General features: G+C 38.8%; 1 protein-coding gene across 1 annotated transcript in view; it reads left to right on the forward strand.

The window, feature by feature from the left end:
* LOC124775096 (hydroxyacyl-coenzyme A dehydrogenase, mitochondrial-like) overlaps positions 1 to 16,533 on the forward strand; it is a 49,013-nt gene extending 32,480 nt beyond the window's left edge. Inside the window, exons 6-7 of the mRNA XM_047249912.1 lie at positions 14,025 to 14,141; positions 16,155 to 16,533. Of these exons, the coding sequence (XP_047105868.1) occupies positions 14,025 to 14,141; positions 16,155 to 16,276 (239 nt within the window). The 3' untranslated portion in view covers positions 16,277 to 16,533. The remainder of the gene's footprint in view (positions 1 to 14,024; positions 14,142 to 16,154) is intronic.
* Positions 16,534 to 17,106: the final 573 nt, after the last annotated feature.

The following is a 17,106-nucleotide window of genomic DNA, read 5'->3' on the forward strand; positions in this document are numbered from 1 at the left end:
AAGCAGAGGTGAGGTTGTGGCTCCATCACTAAAGACTAACATTCTGCAGTGACGGTGTCAAGAAACCTGTCTTTCATTGGGAGAAATTTGTTTGTCACCTGGGCGACCATGTTGAGAAATAAATTTGTGGACATCAAAAATAAAGATGTAGAATGTTAATAATGTTTGTTTTATTTAAAAAGCTGTAAGAGATTTCACATAAAAATTTGGAGACATTACATCAGCACACACACCCTTGTAAAAGTCATGTATTTTAGGTTGTTTATATCACCGGTTCATCACAAAGAGGACTGCAGCAAATCATCGGTTGCAATAATTGTTTCCCACCTTCTGTTTGTAAGTTTCCTCCATCTTTTGTGTAAAACAATTACTACTGGTATGAGGTTTAAAGTAAACATAGACAAAACCAGTTAAAATCAATCTCATGTGAACTATACTTATGGAAAGATGTTTGCTGTAAGCAACACTGGTAAAAAGAGATAACAAATTAAATACAATGATTATGGTTACAAAGATTTCAATAACTTTCTATCAATAAGTAGCTCAAAGTGTCTTTTGTCTACCAAACAATATTTTCATTTAACAGGAGGGAAATTACAGTTGCAAAAGTAGCAAGCTGTGGTATAGCTTTGTGTATTGTAATAAAACTTCAAATGAAACGAAATGTCATGTGACTAGGGCCTCCCGCCAGGTAGACCGTTCGCCTGGTGCAAGTCTTTCGATTTAACGCCACTTCAGCGACTTGCACGTCGATGGGGATGAAATGATGATGATGATGATGATGATTATGATGATGATAACACAACACCCAGTCCTTGAGTGGAGAAAATCTCCGACCCAGCCGGGAATCAAACCTGGGCCCTTAGGATTGACATTATATCACGCTGACCACTCAGCTACCGGGGGCGGACAACTTCAAATGATTACAGACATAAGTCCATATTATATACTCTCCCAATCACACTGATTCATTAGGGTAACTAATTGAAAAGTCAAAAATAAAAACTACTTATGTGTTTGGGGTCAACCTTTTTTATTTTTCGACATAGTCTCCTATTAGATTTATACACTACGTCAAATGCTGTTCTATTTTGTTGATCCCTTCCAAATAATAGGAATCATGTCTGCAAAATAGCTATTAGCTGCTGCAATCACCTCCGCGTTTGAATAAAATCCTCGTCCCGCCAGCCATTGCTTCAAATTTGGGAACAAATAGCAGTCCGAGGGAGCCAAGTCTGGAGAACAGGGGGGATGTGAAATGAGCTGGAATCCTACTTCCATTAATTTTTCAACCTCAACTGCTGAGGTGTGTGCTGGTGCATTGTCGTGATGGAAAAGGACTTTTTTGCACTCCAATCGGCAGCGTTTTTCTTGCAGCTCGGTTTTCAAATGGTCCAATAATGATGAATAATATGCACCTGTAATAGTTTTACCCTTTTCCAGATAGCCGATGAGGATTATCCCTTGCGGATCCCAGTCGCCATAATTTTTCCGGCCGAAGGACTGGTCTTCGCCTTTTCTAGTGCAGATTCTCCCTTGGTAACCCATTGTTTAGATTGTTGCTTGTCTCAGGAGTATAGTAATGTATCCATGTTTCGTCCACAGTGACAAAACAGCGCTTAAAGTCCTGCAGATTCTTCCTGAACAGCTGAAAACAATCCTTGCAACACTTCACACGATTCCGTATTTGGTCAAGCGTAAGCAATTGCGGAACCCATCTTGCGGATAGCTTTCTCATATCCAAATGTTTATGCAAAATAGTATGTACCCGTTCATTCGAGATGCCCACAGCACTAGAAATCTCACGCACCTTAACTCTTCTGTCATCCATCACCATATCATGGATATTACCAATGATTCCTGGAGTCATAACCTCCACAGGGCATCCAGAACGTTCAGTATCACTTGCGCCCATATGGCCACTCCAAAAATTTTGAAGCCACTTCCAAATCGTTCTAATCGAAGGTGCAGAGTCACCGTAATGTTTATCAAGCTTCTCTTTAGTCTCCTTAGGCATTTTGCCATTCATAAAGTAATGTTTAATCACCACACGAAATTCTTCTTCGTCCATTTTTTTTACAGTCACTCAACTTCCTTGATTCACACCAATGCCAAACACAAAGAAATAGACCAATATGGCTGAAACTTGGTGTGCGTTCTTTCCAAAGATGCTACTAATTAAACATGACCTCGATACACGCCGGTGGTGCCATCTCTTGGACTTTGCACTGACTTTTCAAATGCCCCTCGTAATTAATTGGAAAGCTCTGCTGTTGTAGCAAATAAAATTATTTCTGAGTAAATACACTGTCACTTTAACTTTACTCATGTCATTAGTAGTTTTGAATGATTAACACATAATTATATGGTATGCAGTTTTTCACTATAGAACCATGAATTTGTATTTAACAGATTTCTGAGAGTATTTCATAATTAGATACATTATGTGATTTAAAGTATCTGGACACCTGGCTGAAAAGGACTTAAAAGTATGTGGAACCTTCCATTGGTAATGCTGGACTTCAATATGGTGTTGGTCCATCCTTAGCCTTGATGACAGCTTCCACTCTCACAGGCATACATTCAGTCAAGTGCTGGAAGATTTCTTGGGGAATGGCAGCCCATTCTTCACGTAATGTTGCACTGAGAAGAGGTATCGATGTCGGTTCGTGAGGCCTGGCACAAAGTCTGCAATTGTCGTGTAACCATTGTGCCACAGGCCGTGCAGTATGAACAGGTGCTAAATCTTGTTGAAAGATGCAGTTGCCATCCTCGAATTGCCGTTCAACAGTGGGAAGCATGAAGGTGCTTAAAACATCAATGTAGGCCTGTGCTGTGATAGTGCCACACAAAACAACAAGTGGTGCAAGGCCCCTCCATGAAAAACACAACTACACAATAACACCAGCACCTCCGAATTTTACTGTTGGCGCTACAGATGCTGGCAGATGACGTTCACCGGGCATTCGCCATATCCGGACCCTGCCATCAGATCGCCACATTTGTACTGTGATTTGTCACTCCACACAACATTTTTCCACTGTTCAATCGTCGATTGTTTATGCTCCTTACACCAAGTGAGGTGTCGTTTGGAATTTACCAGCATGATGTGTGGCTTATGAGCAGCCACTTGACCATGAAATCCAAGTTTTCTCACCTTCCGCCTGACTGTCATAGTACCTACAGTGGATCCTGATGCAGTTTGGAATTCCTGTGTGATGATCATGTTAGAAGTCTGCCTATTACGACCCTCTTCAACTGTCAGCGGTCTGTCTGTCAACAGACGAGATCGGCCTGCACACTTTTGTGCTGTATGTGTCCCTTCACATTTCCACTTTACTATCATATTGGAAACAGTGGACCTGGGGACGTTTAAGAGTGTGGAAATCTTGTGTACAGACATATGACACAAGTGAGACTCATTCACCTGACCACGTTCGAAGTATGTGAGTTCCGCGGAGTGCCCCTTTCTGCTCTCTCATGATCTCTAATGACTATTGAAGTCTCTAATATGGAGTACCTAGCAGTAGGTGGCAGCACAATGCACCTAATTTGGGGGTGTCCGGATCTCGCGTACAGACGTATGACACAAATGACACCCAATCACCAGACCATGTTTGAAGTCTGTGAGTTCCGCGGAGTGCCCCATTCTGCTCTCTCACGATCTCTAATGACTATTGAGGTCTCTAATATGGAGTACCTAGCAGTAGGTGGCAGCACAATGCACCTAATTGGGGGGTGTCCGGATACTTTTGATCACATAGTGTATGTGGAATTTTTTTGGTGTTGTATAACACAAAATCAACACATGTTGCTGCTGCACTGTACTTCTAAGAGTGGAGTCATATACAAAGCATCCATAATTAAAGTTTCAGTTTCAAGATGCTTTAGAAAGAGTGTCACTGCCCAGAATAACATCAGTATTGAACAACATAATAGTGATGCATGGTGAAACATCATGGAACAAAACACATTCAACAAAAAATTTACCTACAGATAGTGCTGTTAGTGTCAGAATATGCACAGCAATAGATGTGTGGCACAAGGCTTTTCCCCAGTTTACACTCAGCATCACTGTCTCCGTGAACACTCGTGCACTGCTGGTGAAGCTCTTTTGCAAGAACAGTGGTTGCATGTCAGTAGCCCTACAGAAGTTTTGGACATTTGTAGCTTATATGCCATTTAAAGTGGATTCACACTGTTCACTGCGTACCGTGTTTGTATGATTTAACAAGCATCTGCGAGCAATATGTGTACGGACATGGCTTTTTGCACAAGATTCTTTATGTTTTGAAATATTTTAGTGATTACAAACCTTATATAATGTACTGATTTTTACCCATGTGATGTCTTATGGATGAGATGCAGCATAAAATGAACAAGTTTTCAACAAAAAATTTAATACCTGAAGATGACAGCAAAGTCTGTTGAAACCAGTGGTCTTAAATAAATAAATATTTTCTGTGATCTTGGCTGTTGAATTGTTTTTTACAATTAAAACAGACTGCCCATTAGTTCTCTAATAATAAGAAAATTCAGTGAGATCACGTGAATTGACATCTAACATCTGTTGTAATGTTAGCTGGAAACTTGAAGTCTGTTTCCGTGCTTACCTTCTTGCTACTACTGCTTTGGCTGCAACCAAGGGATCTGCACCTAGTGACTGTGCTTTGCCAGCAACCTTGTTTTTCATGTGGTTTTCATGCAGTCTGTGAATAACATCCCAGATGATAACCCTGGCCACTCGCTACATAAGAAGTGCATGTTGCTAAGTTTCTGCTGCCTTCAGTTAACAATTGCAAGGACTGAGTGAACATGCAATGAATGTGACAGAGTAAACATTAGTAAGAGTAATTAATGAAATGCACATTTCATGTAAAGTTAAAGAAGGTGATTTCACATTGTTGCAAGAAGCCAAATTGGAAGTGTCAAGTTGGAAGAAATTTGCTTATGACTTCGACAGCAATGAGAAAATCAAAGATATAGTGGTTTGTTTTGCACGAAAAAAATTGTATTCTTATTTGGACACAAAACTGGGACTTCCAGTTTGTTAAAATGCGTGTATGTGTCTGGAAAAAGTATCATTACTTTTTTTAACTAAAAGAGATGTACGAGTTCTAGAAGTCCTACTGAATTTGAATGTAGCTGCAACAAAAGAATTCACCAATCTCATCAGCACAGCCATTTTGTCTTTCAAAGTTGCATGTGGAAATGGATTTCTTAAGATGGCACAGTTCCTTAGTGATGTGGGCCCAAGTGCAGTGCAGTGGGTGCCAAGGAATTTCTACCTCATGCAATTATCATTTTGAGAAATGTAAAGGAAACAACTGATCATGTACATGAAGGTGTTTCTAGAGAGGTGAGGACCATTTTCAGATAAGTAGGAGGGGCACTAAAAGTTAATGTTTTGAGTGATTTATGTTGTAAAATAAACTAGATTGGAGTGACTGCACATTACATTAAAAGTGAAGAAGGATAACTTGAAGTTCGAATGTTGTGCAGCTGAGATTTCATGAGTGAGATTTCAAATTTGGAGGTAATATTAAACGTGACTGAAAAAGATATAATGGTCATTTGATTTATTCAGCAATGTGCAAAATGTTGTGTTGTTACTAAGAGAAGTCCAAACATTGTAGCAGCACTTCGATATAAAAACTCCCACGGTCAGCGCACATACTCAATACTATGCTGGAGCACAACTCGAGAGATATCAACAATAAGAATGAACTACAGCGAAACTGCACTGTCACGAAAAATCCATTTTCGCATGCAACTTCAGAAGGTAAAATAACTTCACTGACAAGACTGAAGAGATTTTTTGTCATGGCTACCTTAAAATACCTGTGGATATGGAAGTTGTATATGCAGATGCAGATAAGGGTCTTGTATGTGCAGAATGGATAGCATTTTACATGTCAACACAGACCTCTGGCGATGGCCTACCGCTCCAGTAGCACAATAGTGTTCAAATCAACCTTTGGGTTGATAGGTTTATATTTTTTTCCTACATGATATACACACACACATTTAATAATTTGAAATGTCCTCTGCAGTGGAAATAAAAATAGGTGAGGGAAGACAAGGAAGACAGCTAGGGGAGACAGATAGGCAAGGGGCATGTGACAAGGGAGGAGTTCATCAACATTGTTAGGGTATATGATGGTAATGATGATGATCAAGACAGCAAAAAGAGATACCATTCAGGGCAGCAAAAAGTGGATACAAGTAACAGAGTACAAGATAAGATAAAAGATTTCAGGTTCCTTTAAGATGAAATACACCATGCCGTAGCCACTCCATAGGAGGTGCCAAATGAGCATAGTAAGCTATGTACGCTCTTCTACACACCTTAACAGTTATTTGTTGAGAAAAAAATGTGAAGGAGTGTAACTATCATTTCTTCTTGTGCACTTACCCCTGTGGATATATGTTAGTGCAAATGCAGTGCACTAGTTTTGCAGTTTGACACAGTTGACTTTCAGGTCAGTGCACATTATCCATTGTTTTTCAAGTGAACAGATCCCATCCCGCAGATGAAATTTTGTGCTGCACAGAATACCAGCTGTAGGGAAGAGCCTACTCACGCTTATAAAATCCTCATCAGTCTTTCCATTGTGTGCCAGCCTAGTCCGCTGTAACTAGCTCTGACGTCATAAATGTTGCGCAATACTTTAAAAATCAAGTAAATAACCTGAAACGTTTCTAGCATGTCAGGAATAATACTAAATCAATATGTGTTGAATGTCAGTTCAATAACTTTAACCATTTTCGAAATTTGGACGTTTTTCTGTAAAAATCATTGGCGCAACAGAAAAGAGCTAGAAACTTAAAAATTTATATTTAGATTCTCTTTTCATAATAATTTAGTAGAAACAGTATTCTGGATCTCACAAATTAAAATTTTAGTTGAAATTCATGATTTTCTGGTTTTTGTCTTAGAAATTAAGGAAGCAAGATAGATTAAGTAGGCTAATAAATAAGGCTAGGATGTTTAAATTTAAGTAGAAGGGAGATAAAGATGTGAGAAGTTTCAATTGAATAACTATAAAACTATAGCGATAGCCTATCTCCAAAGGAGAAGTTCAGAGCTCGTCTACTGCGTGTAGTGTAAATAAATTAATTCTCTCGCCCAAAATATTTAACTTAGCCATGTCAGACTTTTATTATGATTACTTACTTGTGTGCTGAATGCACATTTAAATTGAGAGCTTCATGGGCCATCAGCAAAGGAAGCGATGATTTATTCAATAACTTGAAGTGGTGCAGCACTAGCCCAGCGGCTAATCGGGAGAGCGGATTTGATCAGGCGTTCGCTTAGCCGTCCGCACCGCGGCTTTATATATAAGAACGCTGCGTGAGGAAAAGGCCCCAGTTCTCTCCAGACGCAGCTTAGCACAGCTTCTGTGCCGGGAGTCGCGTCGGTATCATTGCTATAAACAGCCTCGGATGCCGTAATAAGTTACTCGGGATACGCGTAACCATGAAATCATTTTCGAGTGAAGTGTTAATTCTGGGATAACTTTAATAATCTATCTTCAGTTTGCGTATGTTGTATTTTCACGTGCTGTCATGGGACAGACATTCTACCATTATTTAGCGTGGCGTTTGATGAACATTATCATCAAATTATGGCGAGCATTCAGTTAAACATTTAATTTGAACAATTATAGTTGTATCAGTGCATTAGACTCTGAACTGCTCTGTTATCTGTGACTTTCAGAATATAGCGAACATTTTTACAGGATCGTTTTTGATTATGAATCCCAGACAATCTTCTAATTCCTCAGAGCTATAAGCTGTAGCTATAAGTGTATTTCTCAGATGAAGTGGACACTAGGAATTCTAATTACAGGCTTCACGTTTTTCTAATCACTTTCTGGTTGCCAATATTGTAGTTAGAGAGCCAGTGTTGAGAACGGCAAAAGACAGCATAAATAATAGGAACATTTATATAACAATTAATTCCATCCGCCGCCCCACATATGGTTAATCGGCCGGGAAATGCATCTTTTCTACATTACAAACACAAAATATTATTAACTACATCACTCCACCCGCCGCCCCACGAATGGTGCTTCGGCCGGGAAATGCATCTTTTCTACATTGCATTACAAACAACACATAAATAATAACAATTTATTCCACCAGCCGCCCCACAATTGGTGCATCGGCCGGAAATGCAGTGTTTCTACATTACATTCTACATTTTAAATATAACAACATTAAATTCCACCAGCCGCCCCACACAGCCTGGTGATCATCTATAGCAGTGGTGAAGATGTCCACATTTTCACCAATGTTGGGCCTTGGTGGCCACCTGAACACATCGACTCATGAGGAGCAAAAATGTCGTGCCCCTGTTTTCCCACTGCACCTGTATCTGGGACCTTAGTTCCCACTCCCTGACGGAAAATAGTTCTAATAAACCAGCAATCCCACTGCCCCCCAACCCACCTTTACCCAGCACATGGTTACCTTCCTCTGGGTCTTCTCAGCCTTGTGGCCCGACGTAACTCAGTAGTCAATAGAGGCATGAGCTATGGGCAACAGAACAGTTAGCTTGCCACCTCCTCCAGATAAACAATTCTGTATAGAGAATAAAGATAAAAAGAAGGAAATCTGCCTTTCCTCCTCCTCCTTGGTGATATCAGTTCCCACAACCCATTGTGGGGCAACCTTAAAAAATTCCAACTGGGGCAATCTAATTGAACAAGTTATGAAAGATCTTGACCTTTGTTTATTGAACAGCGGCAGCCCAATTCATTTTAGTGTGGTGCATGGTACATCTTCAGCCATTAATCTTTCTATCTGTGGCTCCAATCTTCTTCGTCAATTCAGTGGAGAGTACTCAGTGACCTCTGTGACTGTGATCATTTCCTGACTGTCATGTCTCTCCCAAACCATTACTCGACAGTGCCCACCATGGTTGGTCCTCAAGAAAGCTGACTGGCATGTTTTCAGCCCTCCTCCACCATCCTATGCTACTTCACAATGGAATATTGCTGACATACTGCAGGATACAATTACCAAAACAGTAACATCAGTGGGAGTAATAATCCTCTTTAACTTGGGAACTTGTCTCATGGTGAACACAGCAAATTGTCAAAGCAGGAAAAGATCACAGGTTGACAAATGCATAAGTACTACCCATAAAAGGAAAATATCACAGTCTTTACAGTGCTCCACATTCAAATGTGCTATCTCATAAAACGGCAAAAGAAGGAATGTTAGGAAAGATACGTTGGTTCCACTGGAACCCATACCTCTTCTTCATAGATGGGCCAAGTTTCATCTACATGTGCCCATTAGCAACCAGTGTTTCTGGCATCATTTTAGACAGTAATATTCATAGTATGACAGTTACCCTGCCACATTCTGCTTACACACATGGGTAGACTGTAACTGGCTGCCCTTCACTATGCATCACATTAAACCTTATTATGCTCTCTTCAGTGAATGAGAACTCCTCAGTACTCTGGCCCTTGGCCAGTACATAGCACTGGGACCTAAAAGAATCCACAATCAAACTGCAACATGTATCCATGGATTACCAACACCACATTCTTCTGGTATTCAATTGTATCTGATGTGAGGGAGATCTCCCAACCCAGGGAAGGGAAAGCATGATTGTCCCAGTACTGAAAACGGTAAAAACCTACATGAATTGGATAGCTACAGACATACCAGCCCCACAAATATTCTATTAGAGTTGCTCAAACAAATGGTGAATTGGCAATTGTGTTGGTCTCTTGAGGTGGGGGCCTTTTATTCAAGACCCAATTTGGATTTTTGGAGCACTGGTCTACAGCTGATAACTTAGTCCATGTGGAGTTGGCTATAATGATGGCTTTTGCCTGCCGCTGACACCTGATTGCCATTCTCCTTGACTAAAGAAAGGCTTATGGCGTCCTTATCGCATTGTATAGTTTGGGTTTCAGTGGGCCCCTCTCAATATACATCTGGAATTTACTGTCTCTTAGGCTGTTTTGTTTTTGCCAGCAAATCATACAGTACCTATCATCCACAGAAGAAGAGTACAATTCCACAGGGATCTGTTTTGTGTGTGACACTTTACCTGAAAAAGGTGGGCACCTAGAGGCTGTGGGGCCTGTAGACTCATTGTTCCTATATGTCAGTGACTTTTATATTTACAACTGTTCTTCAGTCACATGTGTTGCTGAATGCAAGCTGCAGAGAAAACACTCTCCTGGGCCTCTCCCATGGTTTTCACTTTTCCCTTGGCAAAAAGTGTTATAAAACATGTTACACATTTCTGTTGATGAACTATTCATACACACCCAGAAATGTACTTTCAGAATGACCTGCACAATGTGATAGTCATGTCTCTTTTTGGGATTCTTATTTGATGAGGCTACGACATCATCAACTTAATAAGAAGTGCGGGGTGCAAGCAGACACATTCCACTGCCTCAGTCTCACCTCTTGGAGAGTGGACTGCTCCACTTTCTTGCACTTTTATGGAGCCATTGTCTATCTCAAGCAGACTATGGGTTCAGCTTATAAATTAGTTGCACCATTGGCTTTACACTCCTGAACCAGGTGAACCACTGCATGATCGGACTCGTGCCTCTATGACAACCTCCTCGTGGCACAGGTTGGGATTTCTCCTTCACAGATCAAACACTACCTATTACTACTGAATTTTGAAATACATGTCCAAAGCTACACTAAACACCCAAATCGTCTTACCCTGGGACAGTGTAATTAAAGATCCTATCAAAATACAGATAAATAAAAACCAAAACCCAATAAAAGGTACAAAGAAAAAAAGGATTTCAGTTTAAACAAGGCTTGGAGGCAGACACTCAATTTGTTAAGATATATCCCCAGCCACTTCATCCACGAGAGCTAATAAAATGCTGAGAGAATTTGCATTTCATGGAATAACAGTGTGCACCCGGAAAACAAATGAGCATTTAAGGGCTCAGTGGGTACCAGGAGCTGAACTCTGTTATAAGTAGTGGTGTGGTACCAACAATTCTTCATAGTTTGGTTAGAGCTGAGGCAGCAAGTATGTGTAATGCCACGGTTCTCAGCACGTAAAGATGAGGATCAAATCTGTCATCAAAATACTGTGTCTTAAAATGAAATCAGAAACTGGGCTAAGCACCCAAAGGCAGACCAGTAACACTTTTGTATGTTGCTGTGTTATACCTGAAGTCTGGAAGTTAATTATAAATTGTGCAAGTACTAAGTAGGCTCTCCTAGCCTTCACAATAAGTGTTTCGACAGAATTATTTTATGATTAGAGCAAAAGACTTTTGCAGAAGATCTATTGACTGTCATAGCTGAATAAGAGTTGACAAAGTGCTGCTATTTCCAACGTCGAGAGGAAATTAGTTTGTTTAACTAGCAATCTCCGGTGTTTCCCAAGAGAGTGTTAAAGGCCCTCTGCTGTTCTTAATCTATATAAATGATTTAGGAGACAATCTGAGCAGCCCTCTTACATTGGTTGCAGATAATGCTGTCATTTACCATCTAATAGAGCCATCAAAAGATCAAAACCAATTGCAAAATGTTAGAGACATGGTACCTGCGTTGGCACAAAAAGTGGCAAATTACCCTGAACAATGAAAAGTGTCAGGACCCCAAATGAGTGCTGATAGGCATGTGTTAAATTTTGGTTACATGATAAGCTGCACAAATTTAAAAGTTGTCATTTCAACTAAATATCTAAGGAATACAATCATGAACAACTTAAACTATCACATAGAAACTGTTGTGGAGAAGGTGAGCCAAAGACTGCATTGTAGTGACAGGACAATTAGAAGATGCAACAGATCTACTAAAGAGACTGCCTACATAGTGCTTACATGTCCTCTTCTGGAGTACTGCTGCACAGTCTGAGATCCTTACCAAATAGGAGTGATGGAAGACATAGAAAAAGTTCAAAGAAATGCAGCTTGTTTTGTATTGTTGTGAAACAGAGAGAACATCATGAAAATACCTGCAAGTTGGGTTGGCAATCATTAAAAAAAAGGTATTTTTTGCTGTGGCAAGATCTTTTCATGAAATTTCTACCATCAACTTTATCCTCTGAATGCAGAAAATGACCATCATAATACCATAAAAGGAATCGGAACTCGAAAAGATTTAGATGTTCATTTTTCCCAAGAGCTGTTTGAGAGTGGAATGGTAGAGAAACAGTCTGAAAGTATTTCTGTTAACCCTCTGACATGCACTTAAGTGTGAATGGCGAAGTAGTCATGTAAATGTTGATGTAACAAGGAGACCATATGGTGAAAAGTAAACTGTTCAAGAAGCAGCTTTCTCATTTTCATATTGTTTTCAATATTCCTCTTGATAATTGTGATGGTGCTTCAATAGGCAGCTTTTATTTGTATAGGTTTATGGCTTTCTTTATTGGCCTTCTTAGGTTACAAGCTCCAGAATCTTAAAAAGATCCAAATAGTCACTTAATAATGAATATCATGTGAACAAGCTAAGTTTGTTGAAAACTATGAAAACAGTTTGTGTTAACAACCTCTGACACTGCAAACTGCTTTAACTGTCAAGTTGCAACATTTACATAAGATGATATGAGAATTTCTGTTTCTTGTAAATTTATGTGTTTGTTGGATATTTTGTACTTTTATGAAGTTTTATATCTGCCCTGATGAATATACATGGTCCAGTCACATTAATGTGACCACTGCCTATGTTCGATGTCAGCGTGCAGTAACCACTCACATACTGCAGGTGGCAGCACTAGCAATGGAGGCTATATAAAGTTGTTGGGGGGATGCAAAAACAGTGCCACTGTCATAACAAAGAAATGGTGTGATCAATCTGACATCCAAAAGAACATGATCAATGGCTTTAGGACCAAGGGTGGAGGCATTTGCAAATGGCTAAGTTTATAACCTGTTTGTGTGCTGCTGTAGTTAAAGTATACTGTGCACAGCAAAATGGCACTATCCAAATCCTGCACCAAGGCAGCTGTGGTGCAGCAGGGGCCATGGATGACAGGAGTGAACGATGGCTGCAGAGATGTGTATGTGACAAACAGACGTGCAGCTGTTGAGCGATTGACAGACCAGATGAACCAAGGGGCTACAAACAATTTCTCATCAGTGAACATTGCTGCATATGGAGCTCCATAGCAGGTGCCTGGTTCGTGCGCCCAAGCTAACTGCTGCCCATCGGTGACTAAGGCTGTGATTTGCATGGTAGTATCACATCAGCTTTTTACCTTCTCTACTACAAATTATTTTCTTCTAAATGTGTCTGACATCGCTGCCTACCCTCTTCTATATCATATTCAATATTCAGGCAGCTTTCTCCAACTTTTGAGCAATGTCTCCAGTACACAAGTCTGCATATGTGCCCCAGCTCTGTCACAATAGGCTTATGTGGCAGCAACATTATAGTTATATATGATAAGAACTCTAATGAAACTGATGTTAAAGTAATAATAATGTGACAGATATAGATTGAGAATATTATGAAATATTAAATGCAGACTAGAGTCTATCAATTACTACATATTTAATGCAGAACACCTCGGATGGTCTGTGATTACTTCTCTCCTTCTCTCTTTTTTGCAATGTCGCTACAAATATATGAACTGGCCGCTTCTTTGCATAGTATCTTCTAGTAACGAGAGTCCGGTAGTAGAAAAAGTGATTTGAAACTACCTAAGCTGTAATTTCAAAGTGGATCTAGCAGTCTATTCCCTTGGAAAAATGAACTAAATGGAAATGTTGCTTAATATTTTACAGGTTGTGGAATTGGTCTAAAATTAGTTGATCATCTTGGTACCATAATTATGAATACCAGTACAGGATATAATGTTACCATATAACTAGAAGATTCAATATGACAGTTACATATGCATCTTGAATTAATTAAGTACTCTATTTTTTGTGAACATAAATGTTACAACAGTTTGTTTACAGTACAAATGTCATTTGCCTTGTAAGGACCATTACAAATTGGTACTTAACCCTATATGATGAAATACGCAGTGCTATTTTTAATATATAAAATAAATGTTGTTCCAGGTGATGCATCTCCAAGGGACATCGATACTGCCATGAAGTTAGGAGCTGGCTATCCGATGGGGCCATTTGAGCTTGCTGATTATGTTGGACTAGATACCAACAAATTTATACTCGATGGTACGTGTATATTGTGTCTACAGTGTGTCATAGACTGTTGTCATTGTGATCATCATTGTTCATTTGACACCCACTGCTGGATAAATGCCCATGTAGACTTTTCTATATGAACTTAAACATCCGTGTTAGTCCTGCATGTTTCCTAATTTCATCAACCCACCTTCCATTAAGCTGTCATTTCAGTCTTTTCGTATCTCTGAGAATTCAGCAGGTAACTTCATTGGTTCATCACCTACTCATTTGCCTGACAGCATTTTCCACTTACTCTCATTTCATTTTCAGTACAGCGATAATTATGCATTTCACTCTAGTTTAATTGATTTGTTTGTTTTCCATTGTCTTCCAGTAATTCCCAACATTTATCTTCCTTTTGTTTGCTGAACAAGCCTCAGTTGTTTTAATGATTTTCACATTATAAATGTAAAAAAATACAACAGGTTCTAAGACTTAATTGTTAGTTAGTACAGTTCATTTTTGATATGTTGTTACATTCTGTATTTTACTTATTATCATAATTCTCTGACCTACTTTCAAACTTGGCCTGTGTAGTTCTTCCACTTGTTGTTCAAGTTCATTTTCCCCAATTAGAGATCTGATAATTTTCTTGGGCTGCTGAAAGTTGTATTTTCAATTTCCATTATTCTGAAGAGGTATAACAGAATCTGCAGCATTGATGTACATATTCTTCAATATATCAGAGTGTAACTTCATGCTTTGTTTCTCAGTCTTTTAGTATAGATTTTATTGAAATTAGTATTCCCTTTCACTTTTTGCTAAAGGGGAAGTAAGTTTTTTATTGGAAACTGCAAAAGGAAGAACTAAACACGATCAGACAGGTTTCATTTACTAGAAAGATATGTTAAAATGTGCATCTTATTCAGACAGAGCACAGTTTTTTAGCTGCTTGCATTTAACAAAATGGTAGGCACGTAAAATGAATAGAGATGTTTGGGCAATTAAGATCACCTGTGACACAGGAATAGTAAAACAATTTCATTCTTTCATCATAATCTGAAATTTTACTTGATTGGGCACCACCACCACCACCAACATGCATTTAAGAACATATTGTGTTTGTACATATCTATTTTTCTTTAACACATTTGATTCAAATATACATTCCTTTGCCCTGAATATTAGAAGTCATTCTGATTTCAAAACTGACTAAATAGTTTCTGCTGCCAATCTTATTTCTTTGACATTCAAGGCATTACCTGCATTCGGCACTGGATTCTAAATTAAAAATTAAATCTAATCATTATTTCTACACTACTGATTATTTAAAATGTGGACCTGCTTGAAATAAATTCAGAAGCTAACCTCCATTTGCAGTTATTCTCAACATAACCCAGATTGGTTAACAAAGTTCTTAAAATTTTTTTGTTAAAAACAATCTTAGTGATACAGAGAGAATTTGTGTAATGTGTAAGTTTCAATCACGAGTGTCGCCATAGTCACTTGGTATCATTTCAGAATCACTCCTCATTGAAAAACATCAGACTGAATCGACATAAACAGAAGCATTCGCAGTTGTACCAGTACTAAAATAATTCCCTGCTCAGTTTCTGTAACTGGGTTTCATTGAGGTGCAGTCTGCTGGTGTACTCAGATTTCAGTCAACAACAGACTTCCATTATTTGCACTTTTCAACAGACTTCCTGTCAGCCTTTTGCAGCTATGCCATTAGGTCAATTGGCATATAAGGCAGCTCTCCTCATTTCCAATTTTTCTGCATGTTAGTTGTTAACACACCAGTACATTCGAACATTCCACAACATCTGTGAAATGCTGTAACTGTAAATTCCACAGCACTCAGTCAGAAATAATTCAGAATTTAGGTTGAAAAGAAGAAAAGTTCTTTCTTGGCTATGAGCATTTCAAATAACTAGTAATTATTTGACAATGGCAGTGCCTTTCCATGAAGTTAAATGTGTAATTCTATTATTTTATTGTTGTATTGGCTGTAATAAATACTGTATGTAGCTAATATTTCATGCAATGTTTTGTTCACAGGCTGGTATGAAAAATATCCAAATGAACCATTATTCAAACCAATTCCACTGCTGAACAAGCTTGTTTCTGAAGGCAAACTTGGCGTGAAATCTGGAGAGGGATTTTACAAGTATAACAAATAATCATGTTATCAAAAAGTGTTCAAAAGGTGTCAGTTGACATTAAGAACATCAAAAAGGGGAAGTGGCACAAATACAGTATTCCTACTTATGTGTCGTACATCTCTGACACACTTGCCAGAGATTTTATGGACCTTAACTGATTTACTGTTATTGGTAGTTTTTCCATTGTTTTGCAAGCTATTTTTACAAATCTTGTAACTATGTATTTTTACTGGAGCAAATCTAGTTTTTGATAAAAAATATACAGTTTAAACTCAGACTTTGATATATTACATACAAATCAAGGTTTTTGCAGCACCTCAGAGCAATGAAATCTCCTCGGCTGACTTGCAATTCAATTTGCAATGTGTTCATAATATTTTGAATGGTATTTATTTGCCTCTCATCCTCTGCCACCTGTCTTTTCATCTTTGTCTCCCCACGTCCTCATAAAAGGGGGCTCCATCTCAATCTACGACTGAACGACCTGCTCCTCCTTCTCAAACATGTTCTCTCCTCCCTCAGTAAGGAATTAACAGCTCTGAGCACTAGGAATAGTACAAGGGATGTTCAATAATTCAACAAATTTTTTTCTCAGCAAAGTTTAGTTAAAAAACTGTAATTCTGTTGTGACACCCATAAACATATCCACATCTTCTCATGCCTTTTCAATAATTTCCAATAGCTGACTGGCCTATAACCAGTCTTCAAAATGGCATCTGCAACGCAGGTATGTTCTAAACAATGAGCAGTTATTAAATTTCTTTTGGCAGAAAACCAGATCATCACAAATATTCACAAGTGTTCACATAATGTCTAGACACCGGACTGTGAATAAAAGCAAGGTATCC

This window comes from Schistocerca piceifrons, chromosome 2 (genome assembly GCF_021461385.2).
Source record: "Schistocerca piceifrons isolate TAMUIC-IGC-003096 chromosome 2, iqSchPice1.1, whole genome shotgun sequence".
NCBI lineage: Eukaryota > Metazoa > Arthropoda > Insecta > Orthoptera > Acrididae > Schistocerca > Schistocerca piceifrons.